Source organism: Pelodiscus sinensis, chromosome 1, assembly GCF_052426305.1.
Source record: "Pelodiscus sinensis isolate ZL-2025 chromosome 1, ASM5242630v1, whole genome shotgun sequence".
NCBI lineage: Eukaryota > Metazoa > Chordata > Testudines > Trionychidae > Pelodiscus > Pelodiscus sinensis.
The window spans coordinates 234385805-234405000 of NC_143052.1; the positions used below are offsets into that span (position 1 = coordinate 234385805).

At 41.2% G+C, this 19196-nt stretch overlaps 1 protein-coding gene across 5 annotated transcripts in view; it reads right to left on the bottom strand.

Annotated features, from left to right (window-relative positions):
- Nucleotides 1–591: 591 nt before the first annotated feature.
- The window catches only part of REV1 (REV1 DNA directed polymerase), a 104488-nt gene continuing 85883 nt past the window's right edge, over nt 592–19196 (bottom strand). For all 5 annotated transcript variants that reach the window (XM_075916886.2, XM_075916871.2, XM_075916874.2 and 2 more), the window contains 5 exons: nt 12402–12522; nt 5425–5645; nt 4994–5150; nt 4048–4150; nt 592–1018 (listed from right to left, as the gene is read on the bottom strand). In XM_075916886.2, coding sequence (XP_075773001.2) covers nt 907–1018; nt 4048–4150; nt 4994–5150; nt 5425–5645; nt 12402–12522 — 714 coding nt within the window. In that variant the 3' untranslated portion in view covers nt 592–906. The remainder of the gene's footprint in view (nt 1019–4047; nt 4151–4993; nt 5151–5424; nt 5646–12401; nt 12523–19196) is intronic.

The window sequence follows — 19196 nt, forward strand, 5'->3', positions numbered from 1 at the left end:
TGCATGCTCCCTTGCTCCCAGGCCAAAGTCTTTCCCTGCTCTGCAAGGGGCACACAGCATCTGGAGGGAACTGTTCAAAACAGTTGGCAGTTCCCTCTGTGGGCCTGGTGGAGGGGAAGAGACTTTGCATGTCCCCCATTTCCAGGTCTCGATTGGCTTTGGGGTGGTGGAGTGGCAGGGCAGCCACAGGCTTAATCAAATGGCTTGGTGGTCACAATCTGGTCTGCAGACCGCATCTCGCCCTCCTCTGGTTAAGTGTGTGAGGTACAGAGTGTATGGGACTTTTGCTTTCATACTCCGTGGATCTACAAAGGTACAGAACACAGTTTATGCATTAGTTTATAAGTATTGGCTTTATAATCCCAAAGGCAAGTAAGATTCAACCCAAAGCATCACATGTAGTTTTAAGATGTCACACTGTGTATTCTAGACTACTGTATAAACAGGTATTGATGCATTTTTCTCAAATTGTTTGAGAACTTAATGCTGACCACTGCAGAGATTAGTAAAATGACTCAACGCTATAGGTTTAATAAAGGGTTAGCTATATTCAAACTGAAGCACTGACAAAATGGAATCAGTACAAAAATATACATACAGTTCTTTATTAAACAACTGTAAACACTTCACTGTAAAAATCCATAAAACTTTATAAACAAACATTTTGCAAATAGAGTCTATACTACAATAAAAGAATTTGAACACAATTATTTACATGCAATACTGACAAATTTGGCACTTTTTGAAAAGAAATGTACAAAACACTTTTTTGTTTAAAAAGAAATGGAAAATTATAAAAAACTCAGAGCCTTACTATCATGCACTTTGCAAATACCTCACAAGCACTTATGGCACGGCTAGCAGAAACCTCCAGGCTCCCCTCAAGCTCTTTATTACAAGTTAAGTTCAGATAACTTTTAATGTGCTTCCGTAAGTTTGTTGTAGAACCACCTGAACGTTGTCAAGAATGAAGTCAAATGCCATATTCCAAACAGATTCCACAGACTGCTGCATTAACCTGGGAAGAAAAAAATTTGTGGACATATTTAGAAAACTACAGCAGCATCTTTCCCAAATCCATATATACCAGTGTGTTTCCAATATCAAACTATAAAAAAAACCCACTAGCAATTAGTCACAGCAGCTCAACATAAACAGTGTTTGGACTAGTTTTTATTTCAAAAACAATATTTTTTTTCTAGATTTCTAATGAATACCTATGCCAGATTTGGCTACTTTAGCACCTTAATTTGGCTACTTTAGCCATATGCATTACGATAGTAGTCATTAACTAAAGAATATAAGTAAAGCTTGCCTGTACAACCTCTAGCATTTCCTAACTTTGGAGTTTACTACCTTAATAATGTTCTTTTAATATAGCTTTTTTGTCTGTAATTTACTATGTTTGTAAAAAAGAACAGCCCCGCCCCCATTTCCACAATGTATCATTATACTGACACACCCCTTTAACTCATGAGCAGCCTTTGAATTTTTATATTCACATAAACCTCCTGTACTAAGCCAACTGGTAACTGATGAGAGTAGTAGGTTGCCATCCTTTATAAGACAGCGAGGAGGAACATAACGGCCATACTAGTTCAGACCAATGGTCCACCTAGCCCAGTATTCTGTCTGCCGACAGTGGCCAATGCGAGATGCCCCAGAGGGAATGAACAGAACAGGCAATCATCAAGTGATCCCTCTTCTGTCATCCATTACCAGCTTCTGACAAACAGAGGCTAAGGATACTATTCCTATCCATCCTGTCTAACAGCCATTGATGGATCTACCCTCCATAAATTTATCTAGTTCTTTTTTGAACCCTGTTAAAGTCCTGGTCTTCACAACACCCTCTGGCAAGGAGTTCTACAGATTGACTGTGCACTGCGTGAAGAAAAGCTTCCTTTTGTTTGTTTAAAACTTGCTGCCAGTAAATTACATTTGGTGACCCTTGGTTCTTATGCTTTGGGAACAAATAAATAATTTTACCTTATTCACTTTTTCCACACCAGTCATGATTTTATAGACTTCTATCATACCTCCCCCCCCCCTTTGTCTGCTCTTTTCTAAATTGAAAAGTCCCAATCTTTTAAATCTCTTCATATGGGACCCGTTCCAAGCCCCTTAACATTTTTGTTGCCCCTTTCTGAACATTTTCTAATGCCAAAATATCATTTTTGAGATCAGATGAACACATCTGTTTGCAGTACAGTAAGTCCCCGGGTTACATCAATCCGACGTAAGTTGGACCCCTAGTTACGAACGGGGGGGAAAGGCGGGTGCAGCTAGTGCGGGGTGCCTCCCCCACTGTCGCCACCTCCGGCAGCGCGGGGGGCGCTTCCCCCCAGCAGACCAGGGAGACGCGGAGCGGCTTTTCTTGCCATGGAGGACGCGGGCGGCAGGACCGCTGAGACGCGCTGCGGTCCTGCCACCCACATCCTCCGCGGCGAGAAAAGCCGCTTCGTGTCTCCCTGGTCTGCTGGGGGGGGCGCAGCTAGTGCGCCCCCCCCCCCAGCAGATCAGGCTTTTCTCGCCAAGGGTCGGCGCTACCAGACCAACCCAACAGCACTCCAGCTGCTCTGTCCCAGGCGTGTCCGATTCAGCCGCTGCTGGTCAGTTTCAACAGTGGCTGAATCTGGACGCCTGGGACAGAGCAGCTGGGGCACTGCTGGGTTGGTCCCCGCAGTGCCGCACTTTGGCACTGCGGGGACCAACCTGGCAGCACCCCAGCTGCTCTGTCCCAGGCGTCCCCAAGTCAGCTGCTGCTGAAACTGATCAGTCGCTGATTCCAGGAAGCCCGGGGCAAAGCAGCTCTGCCTCGGGCTTCCTGTAGTCAGCTGCTGGTCAGTTTCAGCAGCGGCTGAATCGGGGACACCAGGGGTACAATATGTACCAGTTCCGACTTACGTACAAATTCAACTTAAGAACAAACCTACAGTCCCTATCTTGTACGTAATCCGGGGACTGCCTGTATTCAAGATATAGGCGTACTATGGATTTAGATAGAGGCAGTAAGATATTCTGTTTTATTCTCTATTCCTTTTTAAATGATTCATAACATTGTTTGCTTTTTTGACTGCTGCTGTACACTGACTGGATGTTTTCAGAGAACTATCCGCAATGACTCCAAGATCTCTCTTGGAGTGGTAGTAGCCAATTTAGTGCCCATCCCCCTGCATGTATAACTGGGGTTATTTTTTCCCATGTGCATTACTTTGTATTTATCAACATTAAATTTCATTTGCTATTTTGTTGCCCATCACTAAGTTTTGTGAGATCCTTTTTAAGTCTGCTTTGATCTTAATTATCTTGAGCAGTTTGGTATCATCTGCAAATTTTGCCACCTCACTGTTTATTCCTTTCTCCAGATCATTTATGAACAGGATTGGTCACAGGACAGATGCTTGGGGGACACCACTGGTTAGCAAGAATGAGACACCTCGCTAATGGGTTTCACAAATATTTGCCGAGACAGAGAAACAGTGACACTGATTCAGGGATATTGATTTCCATTTCAAATTTTAGAAGGGAAAATGTACTCCCCAATGGACTGTCTCTTCTGCCTATTTACCCCAAGCTTGATCCCTTTGCTCCATCCTTTCCAACCTGTCCCATCTCTATCCCATCACTGATTCCTCATCTCAATCCATTCTTCTGATCTAGTTAGTTCCAATTTCCACTACAAGTTTCTTATCCATTCTCCTTACCCAGTAAGTTCCACCTCCCAGTCCAGTCAATTTCAATCCCCTCTGCCACTTCTTGATCTCTTTCCCAAGCCTCCAGGCTCCTGCCTACCTCCTGCTAGACCCCTCCCTTTCCATTTTATAAGAAACACTCAAACTCCAGGCACATCCCATTGTTCCGGCACAACCAAACCCTGACCTTGCTTTAAGTTAGGATAAGAGGAAAGTGCATATCTAATTTGGTGGTTCTAGCTCTTACCATTTAGGAGGAATTCTTGAATAAATGGACTCTCAGATGGAGACAGACACATGCAGATGCACAAACTCTCTAAAATACACGCACTGACACACAAAATTAAGCTACCTTTTCATATACTTGATGACCAGATCTAACTTTTCCAAATCTTTTTCTTCTATCAGATCAGTACAGTACTTCACAACCTGTAGAATGTCTTCCTCCATAGGATCTATAATAAAAATACAGATATTATAGGGAACTTTTTTTCAAGCATATGTGGAATCAAATAAATTCTGCTGTGTCTAGTATTTGGGAGCCTGATCTTGCAGCCCTTCATTCCTCCCATCTCCCACTGAAGTCTTCTGAAGTTTTGCATATGCAATGACTGCATGATACTGAGAAATCTGGACAGCAGACCTGTTTTTTTTTCTCTATAAGAACAAGTGACAGCACAGCTATTACAGAAAGGTAAAAGAGATATGCATTTATAATGGAATATATGTTTCAAAACACTGGTAATGAAGCCAGCTCAGATTTTTCAGGATATCAAGGTGGTGGCAAAATTGTCTCCAATTATATTAAAGTACAGGTTTTAACAATTGTTTTATACTTTTGCTCTTCTGCAATCTTATAAAAGAATTACAAGATGTACTAAGAAACCTCCCAGTTCACCTTTCTGATAAAAAATACTTTCCATAGAAGAAACTTTCACTTTAAATGTGGTAAGGTGCAATGTTGGACAGAATGAAGAATAGCCACAATAAATTAGGTTGTACCAAGGCACAAACAATGTCTGAGACAAAAGGGGTAGCTTTTAGAAGTGTTATAAAAAGAGATTCAATAAAGTTTGGCAAAAGCATAGATGCAAGAAAGAATGGAAGTAATCTAATTATCCCAATGTTGTGAGGAAGAGAGAGACCAGGACAACTGGAAAAGACAACAGCAAGAGACACTGGAGCACAAAGCAGATTGGTATAGAAATTTAGTTTTTCCATGTAGTTGTTCATGTGATGTACGCAGAATCATCATCACAGGTATGTTTGAAAACCAAATTATATGAATTACAATTTACCTGAAATAGTTGTAATCCATTCTTTGAGCAAGGTCTTTACATCACTAAATTCAACAGCTCCAGCTAGATTTGGTACCTGTGGTCTAACTGAGCCAGACTGTGCTGTCTGCAAAGCTGATGGGCCTGAAGTATTTGAGGTTGATGGAACTGGTTCCACCTATTCAGAAAAAAGTAATATTATCCAAATGCTTCAAAGTTTATCAGAGTGATTTTCAAATATGTAACAGCTATGTTTTCTGAGCAAAATACTGCAAAACAACTCTTAATAATATTCTTTGAAAAACAAATACAAGAGGGAAGAAAAGCAGCACAAGTCCTACTTAGTACGTTAAGCAGCTACAATAATAACTCTTAACAAAGACTGATTCTAAACAGCATTCATTAAAATAAAAAGATCATTTACTGAAAACTTTTACTTCTGTTAAAATTACCTGAGATTTACCAGTGGCTGTACCTTCCTGATTTAAGAAACCATCTATTAGCTTCTGTGGGCTTCCAGAAGAAGCCACCATGTGTTTTGCAGGGCTAGCCAAGAGTTTGTTTTTCAAAGGACTTTGAATCTTTTTCACAGGACTGTGTTGATTTTTTTTCCTGGTTTTTTTCTTAGTTTTCACTGTTGCTTGCTTCAATTGTAATAAAGGATTCTTTGATACTGAAAAAGCAGGAATATATGTGATCATTAACTTTCTTATATTTTTTAATGGAAATCAAGAATCATAACATTTATGTGAAATCTACAGCACAATCATCCAATTTATCACAGACAAAGCCTGTTGGTTTTTGATTTCTGCTAAAATAATTCCCAAGTTCCACAAAAGCTAACACTGAACCACTGAAGTAAATGAAAATAGTGATTGTGTTAAGACAGTCCTCTACATTACATTTAGTAGAGGTACTGTGTAGTGGCTTTGAGTTCAATTTAATTCACATAAAATTCTATATGTTACAGTATTTGGGCTACAACAGGCTCAGTACCAACTAGAGGCATTATGTATGATGCAGCTAACTACAGTTCATTAAATAGACCACAGCATGAAAGGAACAGTTACTTACCTTTGTAACTGTTGTTTTTTGAGATGTGTTGATTATGTCCATTCCAATGTGTGCGCGGGCTGCGTGCATGATCATCGGAAGACTTTTACCTAGCGGTACCAATTGGGTCAGCTGCGGTGCCTGCTGTGGAGACGCCACACAGTGTTGTTCATATACCCCTGCTGACCTGACTCCCATTTCAGTTTCTTCTTGCCAGAACAGTCTAACGGGGGAGGTGGGTGGGTCTGGAAGGCACATGAGCAACACACCTCAAAGAACAAGTTACAAAGGTAAGTAACCTTTCTTCAAGTGATTGCTCATGTGCATTCCAATATATGACTTACCAGCAGTTCGTATGGAGGAGGGGTCAGACCATAACTTGTTGCCAAGCACAACACAGCTCTGCTGAATACTGCATCATGCCAGGACTGTAAGAGTGGGATTTTATATATACATTTCAGGTTTAATAATGTAGTAATGTATAACTTAATTTCATCCTGCCAGCCACCCTTTTTTGTGACCCTCTGGGGCACTGGTAGAAATGCATCTGACAGACTGCCAGTGTCTGTACTGATGTTAAGACAGGGACAGACCATTATGCCCTTTAGTTAAATTTACCTTTCTTTTTTTTAAGGTATTGTAAGTAAGAGACAGGATCTTGTATTGTGTCTATTTTAAAAGATTAGAGGAATGCTGAAGGTCCGGGCCACAAATGTGAACTATTTTGATTACAAGATTTAGTAAGGTTTAATTTACAATGCTTTTTTTATTGCTCAAAATAAAATACTGCTGTTTCCATACCTTTGAAGGTCTCTGTAAAAGACTGTGTGAATGAGGAATGTATGCATCAGAAAAAGATAAGGCGTGAAGGCCATTTTTAAAACCAGATGGTCAAGAGAGGAAGGGTGAAGAAATTTAATGAGACTTATCGACGCCAGAGAACCATCAACGCGCATCCACGATTAAGAAAGGGCAGATTGGTGACCCTAAGGTGGAAGCTGGCATCCCTAAAGACAACTGATTAACTCAATACAGGACAGGATGACCCTCTTGGAGGTGTTGTGGAGTGTTAACATCAAAAGATAACACCAATTAAGGAGTAATCGGTCACAAACTGACACACCAAAATCCATAGATTTCAACAGAGACAAAGGACTATAAAAACAGGGTGCTTTGCCATGGGACTTTGGGTTCGTCTTGCCACCAACTCCAGAAGATTGGATCGTGATTAACAAAGCCCAGCTCCCCTCTGCGACCAGTCTAGCCAGCCACTAGATTGATCCAGACTCTGGACTGGTAACTATAACATCAACTGGCAGGACTGTGTGCGTGGTGTGTGTATGTGTGGGTGACTGAAAAGCATATGCTAACTGTTGTATTCTCAATAAATGTGGAATGCTGCCTTCTCCCCTATAAAAGATCTTGTGTGCTTTGTATGGGCATAACAGGACTGCTGGGTGAGGGCGTAATGAGACATGAAGGTTTGAAAAGAGGATCAGGTAGCTGACCTGCAGATGTCCTGAATGGGGATGTGTGCTCATGAGGCTTGTTCTTGAGTGTTGTGGGCTGTGATAATTGGGGCCTGCACTTTAGCCAAGTGATAGCACAGTGTGAGGCACTGTGACATAATTGGGAGACCCTTTATATGGTCCAAAAGAGAAATGAAAAGCTGGAACAGTTTAGTATACTCCAGATAAAATGCCTGACATCTAGAAAGCACCCTGCTGTTCCTCATCAGTGGTATGTGGCTTTGAGAAGAATATTGGGAGAAAAATGTCCTGACTGACAGTGACACCATCTTGGGCAGACAGGCAGGGTGGGGTTGTAGCTAAGGCCTAAAATGTTTGCACTGAAGGGAGGGAATATGGTTCCCTAGTGATTTAAGGGTGACCATGGAATAAGTTATGCAGGCAGGAGCCTCTTTTCTCTGCAAACAGAACCAAGCCATCAAATGACAGGTCCTGGATGGTGCGTTGCACATCAGGTGGGAGACCTGACATCTTCAGTCATGAGTTTCATCGCATGGCAATCCCCACGGCCATCATATAGGCCACCGAGTCTGCTGCATCCAGGGCTACCTGCAGCACCGTTTCCAGACACCATGCAGCTCTCCTGCACTACTGCTGCAAATTCCTGCCTTGCCTCTGAAGGCAGGAGCTTCTGGAATTTTGAGAGGACATTCCAGGAGTTGAAATATTGATTAAAGAGTGCCTGTTGGTTTGAGAACCTGAACTGAAGGCTGCCGGTGGAATACACCTTACACCCAATCAGATCCAGCGCCTCACCCTCTTTGTTTTTGGGCACACACAACCAACTGTCGTTGTCACTCCCTGTGGTTCACTACGTTCACCATCAGAGACCTGGCTTGGGGGTGCGTGAATAGGTGCTCATAGTCCCGCTGTAGCACAAAGTGGGCTGTCACAGGAGCTTGGAGGTCGTTTGGACAGACTTGATATTGGGAAGGGTAACCCTGGTTAGACCTGCAGGTGATAGGACACCCACAATAGGGTCCGCCTCTTCCACCACCTCCTCCACCTGCAGGCTAGGTTCTGGGCCACTTGCTGAAGGTGGTTCTGGTGGGCACGAGACAAGGACATGCCCACTACTGCTTCATTCAAAGACTATGACAAGGTTGCCACCGGGAGTGGAGGATTCCCTCCCGCCAGCAGGTCCTCCGCTGCTTTTCCATCCTGTGGCTGGTCCTGAGGGATTGGTTCAGGCATGGTATCACTGATACTTGGTCGCATGGCCTGGCCTGTGCCTCTGGCACTGGAGGGAAAGGCCTACATTGAAGATGCTGCTGATGGTGCCACTCTAGCTGACAGTACCACCGAGGCAACTCTGGTGGTATGCCCACAGATTCCAGAAGGGCAATTACATCAGCATCTGCCACTGGGGTGGCCAAGACTGCACTAGTGCTGTCAAGGAATCTCTATGCCATGGCCGGTGCCAAGAGTGAGACTGATACTAAAAACCGTGGGACACAAAGGACTCCACATAGGAACCTGATGTGTAATCCGACACCACCCATGGGAGAGCAGAAACCGACAGTGCCAGCAAACAGTGCTGTGATGAGTTTCCATGTTGGCTCATGACTGCGGGCTTGCCACAGTATTTCAGTTTTGGCTGTGCAGAGAAGGGGCCCAATGCTGAAGGTACTGGGTGAGCCATAGCAGTGGCTGCATATGACACTGTAGTAGCTGTCACTGGTGCCAACTGCAAAGTACTATGCAGTGCCCCAGACATAAACACAGGGGGCACCGAGACCAGACCAGGAGGGGAAGCCACAAGTGGTGCTGCTATTGTCAGCAGTGCCACCTGCAGATGGTGGGGCTGTTCAACCATCATCGGTGCTTGAAACTCAATGAGGTTCCATGTGTCCTCAAAAGGTATCAGGGTGCAGGGCGAATCCAGGTCCTCCACCACCAAAGGCTCCAGAGGGTCCACCAACATCAGACTAGATGGGCCTGCCTTGGGCGCTGAAGCCAACGGTGCTGGAACTACGGCAGCCTCCACAGCCTTACTAGACCTCCTGGAGGGAGCGTGTCCTCGGTCGGTTGTTGTGTTTTTAAGATAACAGTGAGGGGGAACAGTGCCATGCCAAGGAATTACCTTATACACAAGGATCAGTGCTGGTGATCCTGTTGTTCCTACTGTCTTGGTGCGGACGCATCCCACACCAACACCAGTGTGCTATGCACTGAAGGAGTTGAAGCTGCATGACTGGGCGGAATTGTCAACTCCATTATAACTCTCTGATCCCTCTCATGTTTAGTACAGGGCTTAAAACCCCTCACTTGTCTTGCTGATGGCCTACTCCAAGACACTGTAAACACGCAACATGTGGGTTGCCTCTCTAGGCACACTCTTCCCACACTTAGGAAGAGTTTAAACTCTCGGGGACACTGCATGTCCCACAGCCTTTTCAGATAGCAGAGGAGGAAATCCCAACAGAAGAGCTAGCTATCTAATCTAACTGATAACTCTATCTATACAACAAAACTCTGAAACTGCGCACTAGGGAAAAACTAGTTGCTAAACGAGTCAGAAACTCCCACCACCCTCACTGGAAAAAAGAAAGAAAGAACTGAAGCAGGAGTTGGTGTGCAGGGATATATACACAATGCCGTGAAGCATCATCACTGGGGATGCTAGGGAAAAGTCTTCCAAGGATAGTGCATGTTGCGCATGTGCGCACACATTGGAATGCTTATGAGTAATCACTTGAAGAGCTGCTTTTAACATTCAGTACTCTTAGTTTTCCCCACTTGTTTCTTTTTTCTGTCTTCCCACTCCCCCAATATTAACCCAGCTATTTACCCAGAATACTGTGAATTTAATTGTTTGCACCGATTTTTACTCATTTTAAAATTTTTATAATAAAACACAGATTAATTCCCAGAAGAGCATAAAAAAATAAAAACCCTAAATGAAGAGCTTTATTCATACACAAGATGACTTATCTGTACCTATCATTCCAGTCGTTGATAGTGTTTCATGCAAAACTTTTTAAAGGACATTTTTATTAATTTATTAAGTTAGTGCACATAGATGATGCTCAGCTTAGTATTCTTTTTAATGGCAAATGCTGAACCTCACCTAGTCAGCACTATAGTGGCTTTTAATCAGGCAAACTGCTTCTCTGTTCTCAAAGAAGCAGGCAACCTAGGGAAATTGTAGAGTCCTCAATAATAATGCCCACCCGTTAGAAACAGCATAAAAATTTATTCTTTTGCCTCTGGCAAGCCAAGAAACTATACTCACTCCCATTTGATTCAAACCTAATAGAGGGACCCATGAATTGTGAATTCAAGGTCTGATTAGTATAATGTACTGTGTAATTTGGAACGAAACCAGAGAGACGCACAAAAAATTCCAACTGGAGCAAAATGCAGCAGACTAACTAAATAGCCACTATGATGCTTTGATTACTTTACTTGGTCCACACACAATACTAGGTCAAGTTTAAAGGTCATGAGAGGTGTAATCCAGACTCTACTGAAAGTCAATGGCAAAATACACTATGTGGACAAAAGAAGGGATCCAGTCTCCAACTGAAAAGTTGGGAACAACATTTTTCAAAACTGAATTTCCAGATTCTAACTGGAACCAACTGCGTAAAACCAAAACATCTGGTGGCATATATCACAAACAATGAAAACAGCTTTAAGCTCTTTTATAGAGCTTTTCATCAGCAGATCTCAAATTGCTTTTAAATTGATGTAAAAGCCCACTATCCTTGTTTTAGAGATGGGAAAAATGAGGCACAGGGAGTTGAAATGACTTTCTCAAAATCATTCAGCAGATAAGCCAGAGAGTCAGGGATAGAAACTAGGTCTCGTGTGTCCAAGTCAGTGCTCTGTCCCCAATCTATAAATAGACACTGAACATATAAGTTAAACTAAATGGTGAATTCTATCTTCAAGTCATGGGAAATGCAAAGAAGCATCTAAAATTAGGTTCTCATTCTGCAAGCACACATACATGGATAGTGATAGAAATGTAGCTGTGTTAGTCTGGTGTAGCTGAAACAAAAAACAGGATAATGTAGCACTTTAAAGACTAACAAGATGGATTATTAGGTGATGAGCTTTCGTGGGCCAGACCCACTTCCTCAGATCAAATAGTGGAAGAAAACTGTCACAACCAGATATACCAAAGGATACAATTTTAAAAAATGAACACATATGAAAAGGACAAACAGTATCAAAAACAAAGGCAGTGATCCAACTGAAGATATAGTGCAACAGTGACAGTGTAAAAGTCATTTCTAACGATACAAACATCTGTCTTAGCTTCTCTGCTTTGTACTACACCAACTTGCTTCTTTGGGCAGTTTTTGGAGAAAGCTGGCTTGTCCTTCTACTTAGTCACTCTGAGACCAGATAAAATAGCCCCTAACAAAAACTAGTTGGAATGTAGATCAGAAGCGACACAATCCATAGCAGCCCTTAGTCATCTCATATTTTAGGCATACATATGCATTCAATCTATACTTACCTACCTACTCTTTTCCCTTTTTATTGCCAGAAGGCTAGATCTACCAATACAGTTAGCCATGCTCCTTTAACGAACAGGGGAAGAGAGGATCTTTAAGTCTTCTTTATGCTGCCTTGATCCTGGAGCTACGCAGAAACTATTCAAGTCCCTATCAAAATTCAGAACACACTCATGCTTAAACTTATAAAAAACGTGGATTGGACAGTAGGATTGGGGCAGGGCCAAAATGTATAGGAGTGATTGTAGACTCTGGTGTGCTTTTAGATGAATTAGTTGCATTTTTAAATTTTCTTCAGGATTGCAAAAAGTCCCTTCAAAACTTACAACGCTCCAGATATAAGACTAATATAATTTTTTTTTTTTTTAAATGACTCACCAAAGGTGCTGATGGGTTGCTGATGAATGATGTTCTCTGGCTGCTTTTGCCTTTGATCATACGCATCTTTTAGTTCCTCTTGCAGCTCTGTAGGGAGTGCAGCAAAAACCTCAGGGTCCACCTGAACAATGAGAAATAATTCATTAGAGGTTTATCTACTGATAAGGAAGAGTGTTTGATGTTTACTTTTTCTTTTTTACCCACATGAGAAAGGCGTTCGCGCTCTGTGTCTATTGTGTTCAGATAAATTCAAAATATTGTAAGATATCTTATTTGCATTTCTATATACATTTCTGATGAGAGAAAAGCTTAAATTATTTTTCTTTCAATTGCATTTTAAATGCAATTTATTTTAGAACTAATTTATTTAGTCGCATTTATAATCAAGTCAATTTAAATATCACATTCAGAGTACCAATTCAATAAAATACTTTGATTATTTTCATAATATATTTAAGGAAATACTAGCTGAATATTTTGGGCTAAGCTGTGCCTTTAAAACACACACATATGTGTAATGGGAGCACGTGCAAAACAACTTTTGTCCAGGGACAGACACCCAGAAGCATTCCTTGCTCACCCTTATCCTCAATGCTAGTAGGGATGACATCTGGTTCCTCCTAATTCTTGCACCCTGCAGTTTTTTAAATATGATGCTTCCCAAATGGAGCATCTTGGAAGCAACTTGCACTTCCTTGAGTGCAGGGGCTATACATTTATCTAGCTACCTGAGTTTTACTAGATTTGGAGGGGGGTAGTAGCCTTTCTTCCTCCCTAAACTAGCCCCCCTTTGATTATACAGATTTTTACTTTTGGGATGAATAATTTTCTGTCATTCATTACCATCTTGATCTGGCCAGAGCTTGGAACACAGATATAGGCTATGTCTAAACTACATTCCTCTTCCGAAAGAGGAATGTAAATGAGCCCGATCGAAAATGCAAATGAAGCATAGATTTACAAATCTTGCACTTCATTTGCATAATCATGTGAGCATGCTTTTTCGAAAAAGGGTTTTTCAAAAAAGGAACTGCAGACTAGATGGGGTTCTTTAGGGAAAAAACCCTTTTTTGAAAGAACCTGCACTCCTGAAAAAATGAGTACGGGTTCTTTCAAAAAAGGAGTTTTTTCCCTGAAAGAATCTCATCTAGACTGAGATTTCTTTTGCGAAAAACCCTTTTTCAAAAAAGAACTCTCACGCAATTATGTAAATGAAGTGTGAGATTTGTAAATCTGTGCTTCATTTGCATTTTCAATTGGGCTCATTTACATTCCTCTTTTGGAAGAGGAACTTAGTTTAAACGTGCCCATAGAGTATATTTCTGATTATTCAAATAGAATGGAGAACTTGGATTTTATTTGGTGACCTGGGAATTTGATAGTAGACCAGAGGAAAGGAGGAGCAGCAAAGGAAGACCTCTTCAACTCTAACATCATGGCTCCATTCACTTACTCCTCATGACAGCAGGGCTGGAGAAGCCTCCCTTTGATGCCACTCTTGCGCCCTTTTGATTACAGCAGGCACAAGGTGCATGTGTGAGAAGAAGAGGTTGTGCTCAAGGTAAGGCAGAAAGCAGACCCTTGGCTAGGATAGTGCTTTACTCTGCTACAACCCCACAATTCCCTGCATCTTAGGCTTGCACCAATAGGATGTCACCAGTACTGCATCAATGCAGAGAGCCCTCTGGAACCATAGGAGCAAGTAAAAAGGGTCATGATGGGGGGAGCTATAGCGGATTTCCCATGTTGCTGCAGGAGCCATTCAGCAGCAGCATGGCCTCTGGGCTGCTGGGAGCGGTGTCTCTGGTCTATTATCCAAAGCTCTGCACCTATCCTCTACAGGGAAGGGACTCAGGTAATGCAGAGTACAGATAACAGGGTTTCAGAAAGTCAAGATAACAGTGTAGTGTATTCTAGATTTTTCTTTGAACATTCAGATGAAGTTTCATGAGCCAGTAGAAATACTATATACGCTATTATTCTCCAGTTTTGAGTTGCTCAATGTTCTGAAAGTTTCAAATACTTGCCTTTGCAAGTTTTTAGTGGAAAAAAAAAAGAGCGCTATTTTCACTCAGGGTGAAATGTACACTTTCCTCCATTACAAAAAAATTCTTGTGACCCTTTTGAAATGGTCTAAAAGCGAAAATGGGTGAGGACAAAAATTAATTTGGTAGGGAGACAGATTTTACTGAGAATTGGCTTTAAGTTTTCCCAGTGAAAATTGTTAGATTCTGGTGAAATTACAAGGCTTTGGAAAAAACAACCTTCATGTATGAGAATTACATGTTTTTAGGCTTAGAAGGTTAGAATTTTATTTGTAAGTGTTGCTAAACCAACAATTTATCTGCACACACACAAACTGATGAAAATATACTTGCATCAAGAATAACAGAAATGTACAAGCAGGAAAGATAAGAAAAATGGTGCTTAAGAACGTATCAGAGTTTGAATTGAGCATACTATGTGTATTTTCACACAAGACGATGACAATTTGTGTTTTAACAATTATAAAGCTTTAACTTTTTGAATCTCAGTGTCTTTTGTCATTAATTATTGTCTGGCCCCTTCCATAACTTCCCATAATTGTGAAAATTTACAAATGATTAAAAAAAGTTAAAAATGCTGAAAATGCAAATTTTTGTGCCACTATGAAAATTAAAAAAAAATCAATAAAAATTGAAAAAATGATGAAAAATAAACACTGATATTATTCATCAGAATTATAAAAATAATTACAAACGATTCTGCCAAGTCTTGTTGTTTTTCAAGATCTTCAACTGAGATCTACAAATATTTGTACAGAAGACAGGCTGCACTGTTCACACATACTAACTTACCTCTCTAATGAATACTCACATCATATAAACTGTGCATCTGCTTACAAAGGTAAATCTTGATGCACTTGGCACAGATTTTTTTCAGATTTGAAATCTTCATGCCCAGCACAAAGTTTTCAACACATAAGACGTGCAGTAAATAAGGTAAGCCTTGGATGAAGTCCTGGCTTTACTGAATGCACACCTTGTATTTATAGCACATAACAGTGGAATCCAGCCGAAAATTTCCAGAACTTGGAATTACTTTTAAAAACATAGGCATTTCTATTAAAATATTTTTTGAAAAGTTAAAAGCTGAATGGTTAAGCACCCCAAGAATCAGGAATTTGCACATAAAGTATGAACACAGTCTCTTTGTGTATATGCTTTGCAACAGTCTAATAATAGCCTCTCATAACTTCTCAAATAAAATCATATACAGAATATTTTATTTTGTTTTTAACTTGTGCATATGCATCTCTGCTTTCATTGCTTAAAGTAGCACTTCGTAAGTTGTACTAAGATAGAAATCCACACTAAAGGTTGTATGTACAAAATTAACTAATTGCCTGACACTTAAGTAATTATCTGTGTATCCTGAATGTCTTAAACATAGCTTAAAAAACTAAACAGAAAGTTAACCTTGCAAAGGTTTCAAACTTTATGTTGGTCTTTATATCTGTAATAAATTATTAATATGGTGATGAAACTTTGAGACAAAACAAATCTCTTGTAAAGTTAAGATCTTATAAATGAACTTTCCTTATTAACTCATCATACTAAACATCAGTCACTAACCTTTGCATAACTGCTTTTCTTCAAGACATGCTGCTCATGTCCATTCCACATTAGGGCTGTGTCTACACTGGGCCACTTATTCTGGAAAATCAGCCGCTTTTCCGGAATAAGCTGCGAGCTGTCTACACTGGCCCTTGAACTTCCGGAAAAGCAACGATGCTCTACTGTACAAAATCAGCCGCTATTCTGGAAAAACTATTCTGCTCCCGCTCGGGCATAAGTCCTTATTCCGGAACACTGTTCCGGAAAAGGGCCAGTGTAGACAGCCCATTAGTCTTTTCCGGAAAAAAGCCCCGATCGCGAAAATGACGATCAGGGCTCTTTTCCGGAAAAGCGCGTCTACATTGGCCACAGATGCTTTTCCGGAAAAAGGGCTTTTCCGGAAAAGCAGCCTGCCAATGTAGACGCTCCTTTTCTGGAAAAACTTAAAACGGAATAGTATTCCGTTTTAAGCAGTTCTGGAAATTCATGCCAGTGTAGACACAGCCTAGGTGTATATGCAACATGTGTACAGTCGCCTGAGATTTTCTTCCTCAATGGCATCCATTGGCTAGCTCTAGTGCTCTCTGGTGCTAAGCACTCATACACTGGTATAAGGGACCCAAACATATTCGCACCCTTTCAGCTTCTTTTTGACAGCTAATTCTGACATATGGGCAAGGAGGATGGATCATCGAATGGACACGAGCAATACATCTTGAACAACAGTTGTGAAAAGGCAAGTAATCGTTTTTCTTCTTTTAGTGCTCGCTCATGTCCATACTATGTTAGGTACCTCTTAAGCAGCATACAAGGAGATGGACTCGAAATTCATTGACATATGGCCTGCAACAATGTTCTACCTAAACTTGGCATCATCTCCACCCTTCTGGGGATAACATAGTTGGAGGACAAGGTATATACCAAAGACCACATCACATCTCTGCAGATGTGTTGGATGAGGACCTTTGCCAGAAATGAAGCCTGAGTTCTCGCTAAATGGGCAGTGAATTTGGCAGGAGGTAGGATTCCCACCTGCTCTTAGCATGTACACACACAAGAATTGATCTAGAATGAAGTTCTCCCAAGTGAAACCAGTAGACCTTTCATCCAGTCTGCTACTGCCATAAAGAGCTGTATGGATTTATGGAATGGCTTGGTCCTCTCAAGATAGAAGGCCAAGGCATGTCTCACATCGAATGTGTGGAAATGCTGCTTCTCTGAATTCTTGTATGATTTCCTGAAGAAAATAGCCTGATTTCTATGAAACTGTAAGACCATCTTTGAAAGAATGCTGGATGGGACCACAGTTGAATCTTGTTAATAAAGAATGGCATACACTGGAGTTCTGATGTAAAGGCTCTGATTTCTGAGACTCTCCTGGCCAAGGTAATCATCAGGAATGTGCTCTTTCAGGAGAAGTTCAAATGCAGGACATGATGCCAGTGGCTCTAAGAGGGGCCTGAGAGTCTTGACAGGACCAGATTTAGGTCCTATAGAGAAATGTGTTAGTGAGTTTGAGTGGAAGGCTAAAACTGCTGCTATCTGTGCCTTGCTTGATGAAATGGCTGACAACTATTGTTTCAGATGGAGCACGTACTCCAACAAAGAATGGAGGGATGACTGAGTCAGGGAGAAACCTCACTGAGATAACCACATTGAAAAATACTTCCACTTGTGAACTAAGCTGTTCTAGAAGATGGTTTCCCACTAGAAGACCTTGCAGACTTGCTCTGAACGGGCCAGCTTCAACTATGGAGCTATCACAGTCAATGGAGCAGAAAGGTCCAGGAGAGGAAAGAGCAGCAATGGGGATGATACTGACAGATCCACTAGCATGCCAAACCAGTGTTGATGCAGCCATGCAAAGGCTATAAGAATGCTCATTTTATGTTCAGTAGGACCTTGTGCACAAGAGAAATGGAGGGGAAACACAATGAACAGGTACTCTGTCCATAGGAGTAGGAAGACATCTGTTGTAGGGATAACATATTAATGTATTGAAAATTATTCCCCCAAATGGAAGTGACTCTCCATAATTTGTTCCCCACAACTTAAAGCGTTTAGATTTATTATTAATTCTTCTTATTATTAGTTAAGATTGTTAAATGTTTAGATTTATTATTATTGCCCCTTTAGAATATAATGTATTAGGTCATGTAACTTAGAACTGTTAAGAATATAATCCTATGTAGCCAGAAACAGCCCCCCCTCTGTGCCCCAAGGCACGCTCAAGCTTGTGCAAGGGGCTGCTTGAAATTGACATTGCAGAGATACATTGTAACAATGCATTGTCAAGCCACTAACTCTGCTATGGGAGCCAAGCCCTGTAATTGACTAAGGGCATTGTTACATAATTGAGGCTTGTTCTCTTTAAAACATTGTAACTTTACTCAGCACTCAGAGAATGTTTTAAGCAATACCACCCAGAAACTTTTTGTAACTACAACTCTGATATATGTAAAGTTATTATTATACAAAAATATTGTATGGGAAACATTAATTAAGGAATGTATGTAAGAGAGAGAGTGCTTGGATGATGAGTGAATGGTTCTGAGAGGTGCCAGCCTGAGAATACAGCAACAAAGGGCTGAAGAAGGCATCAGGTGCCAGTGCAACCAAAAGGTGTCAAGTGGAGAAAACCAAGTACTGGAGGTCCACCCGATGAGATCACTGACGAGCACCTGGCAGCCACCCTGGAGACATCAGCATGATGCAGCAATTTCCATAGACTGGCATAGGAAGAAATTCCTATAAGAACTGGACTAAAAGACTATGGAATTGGAGTCCAAGGTTCTGCTGCCAGCCTACCAGGAGCTTCAGATGCACATCTGATCAGGACTTCGCTCCCCACTTCCATCACTTGTGTACAGAATACCTGGCCAGTATTCTGTCACAAGCAACTTCCAGGCTGGTAACTATAACAAATACACAGAACCTGAATGAATGGATGAATGAATGTTTATATGTATAAGGGTTAAATAGTTAAACAACGTTGTTTGCTTCTATCTTTTCTTTATTTTTTTATTATTATCTTTACAATAAATGTGGCTTTTTGCCTTATCCCCCTCATAAGATCCTGCTTGCTTTTATTGGTACAACACTGTGAGTGAACAAGGGCTGTGAAAGGGTAGAGAGCAAAACTGCTGACATATCCTGTTCTGCTTGGGTGCAAACAAGTCTACAAGGAGAAAACTCCACC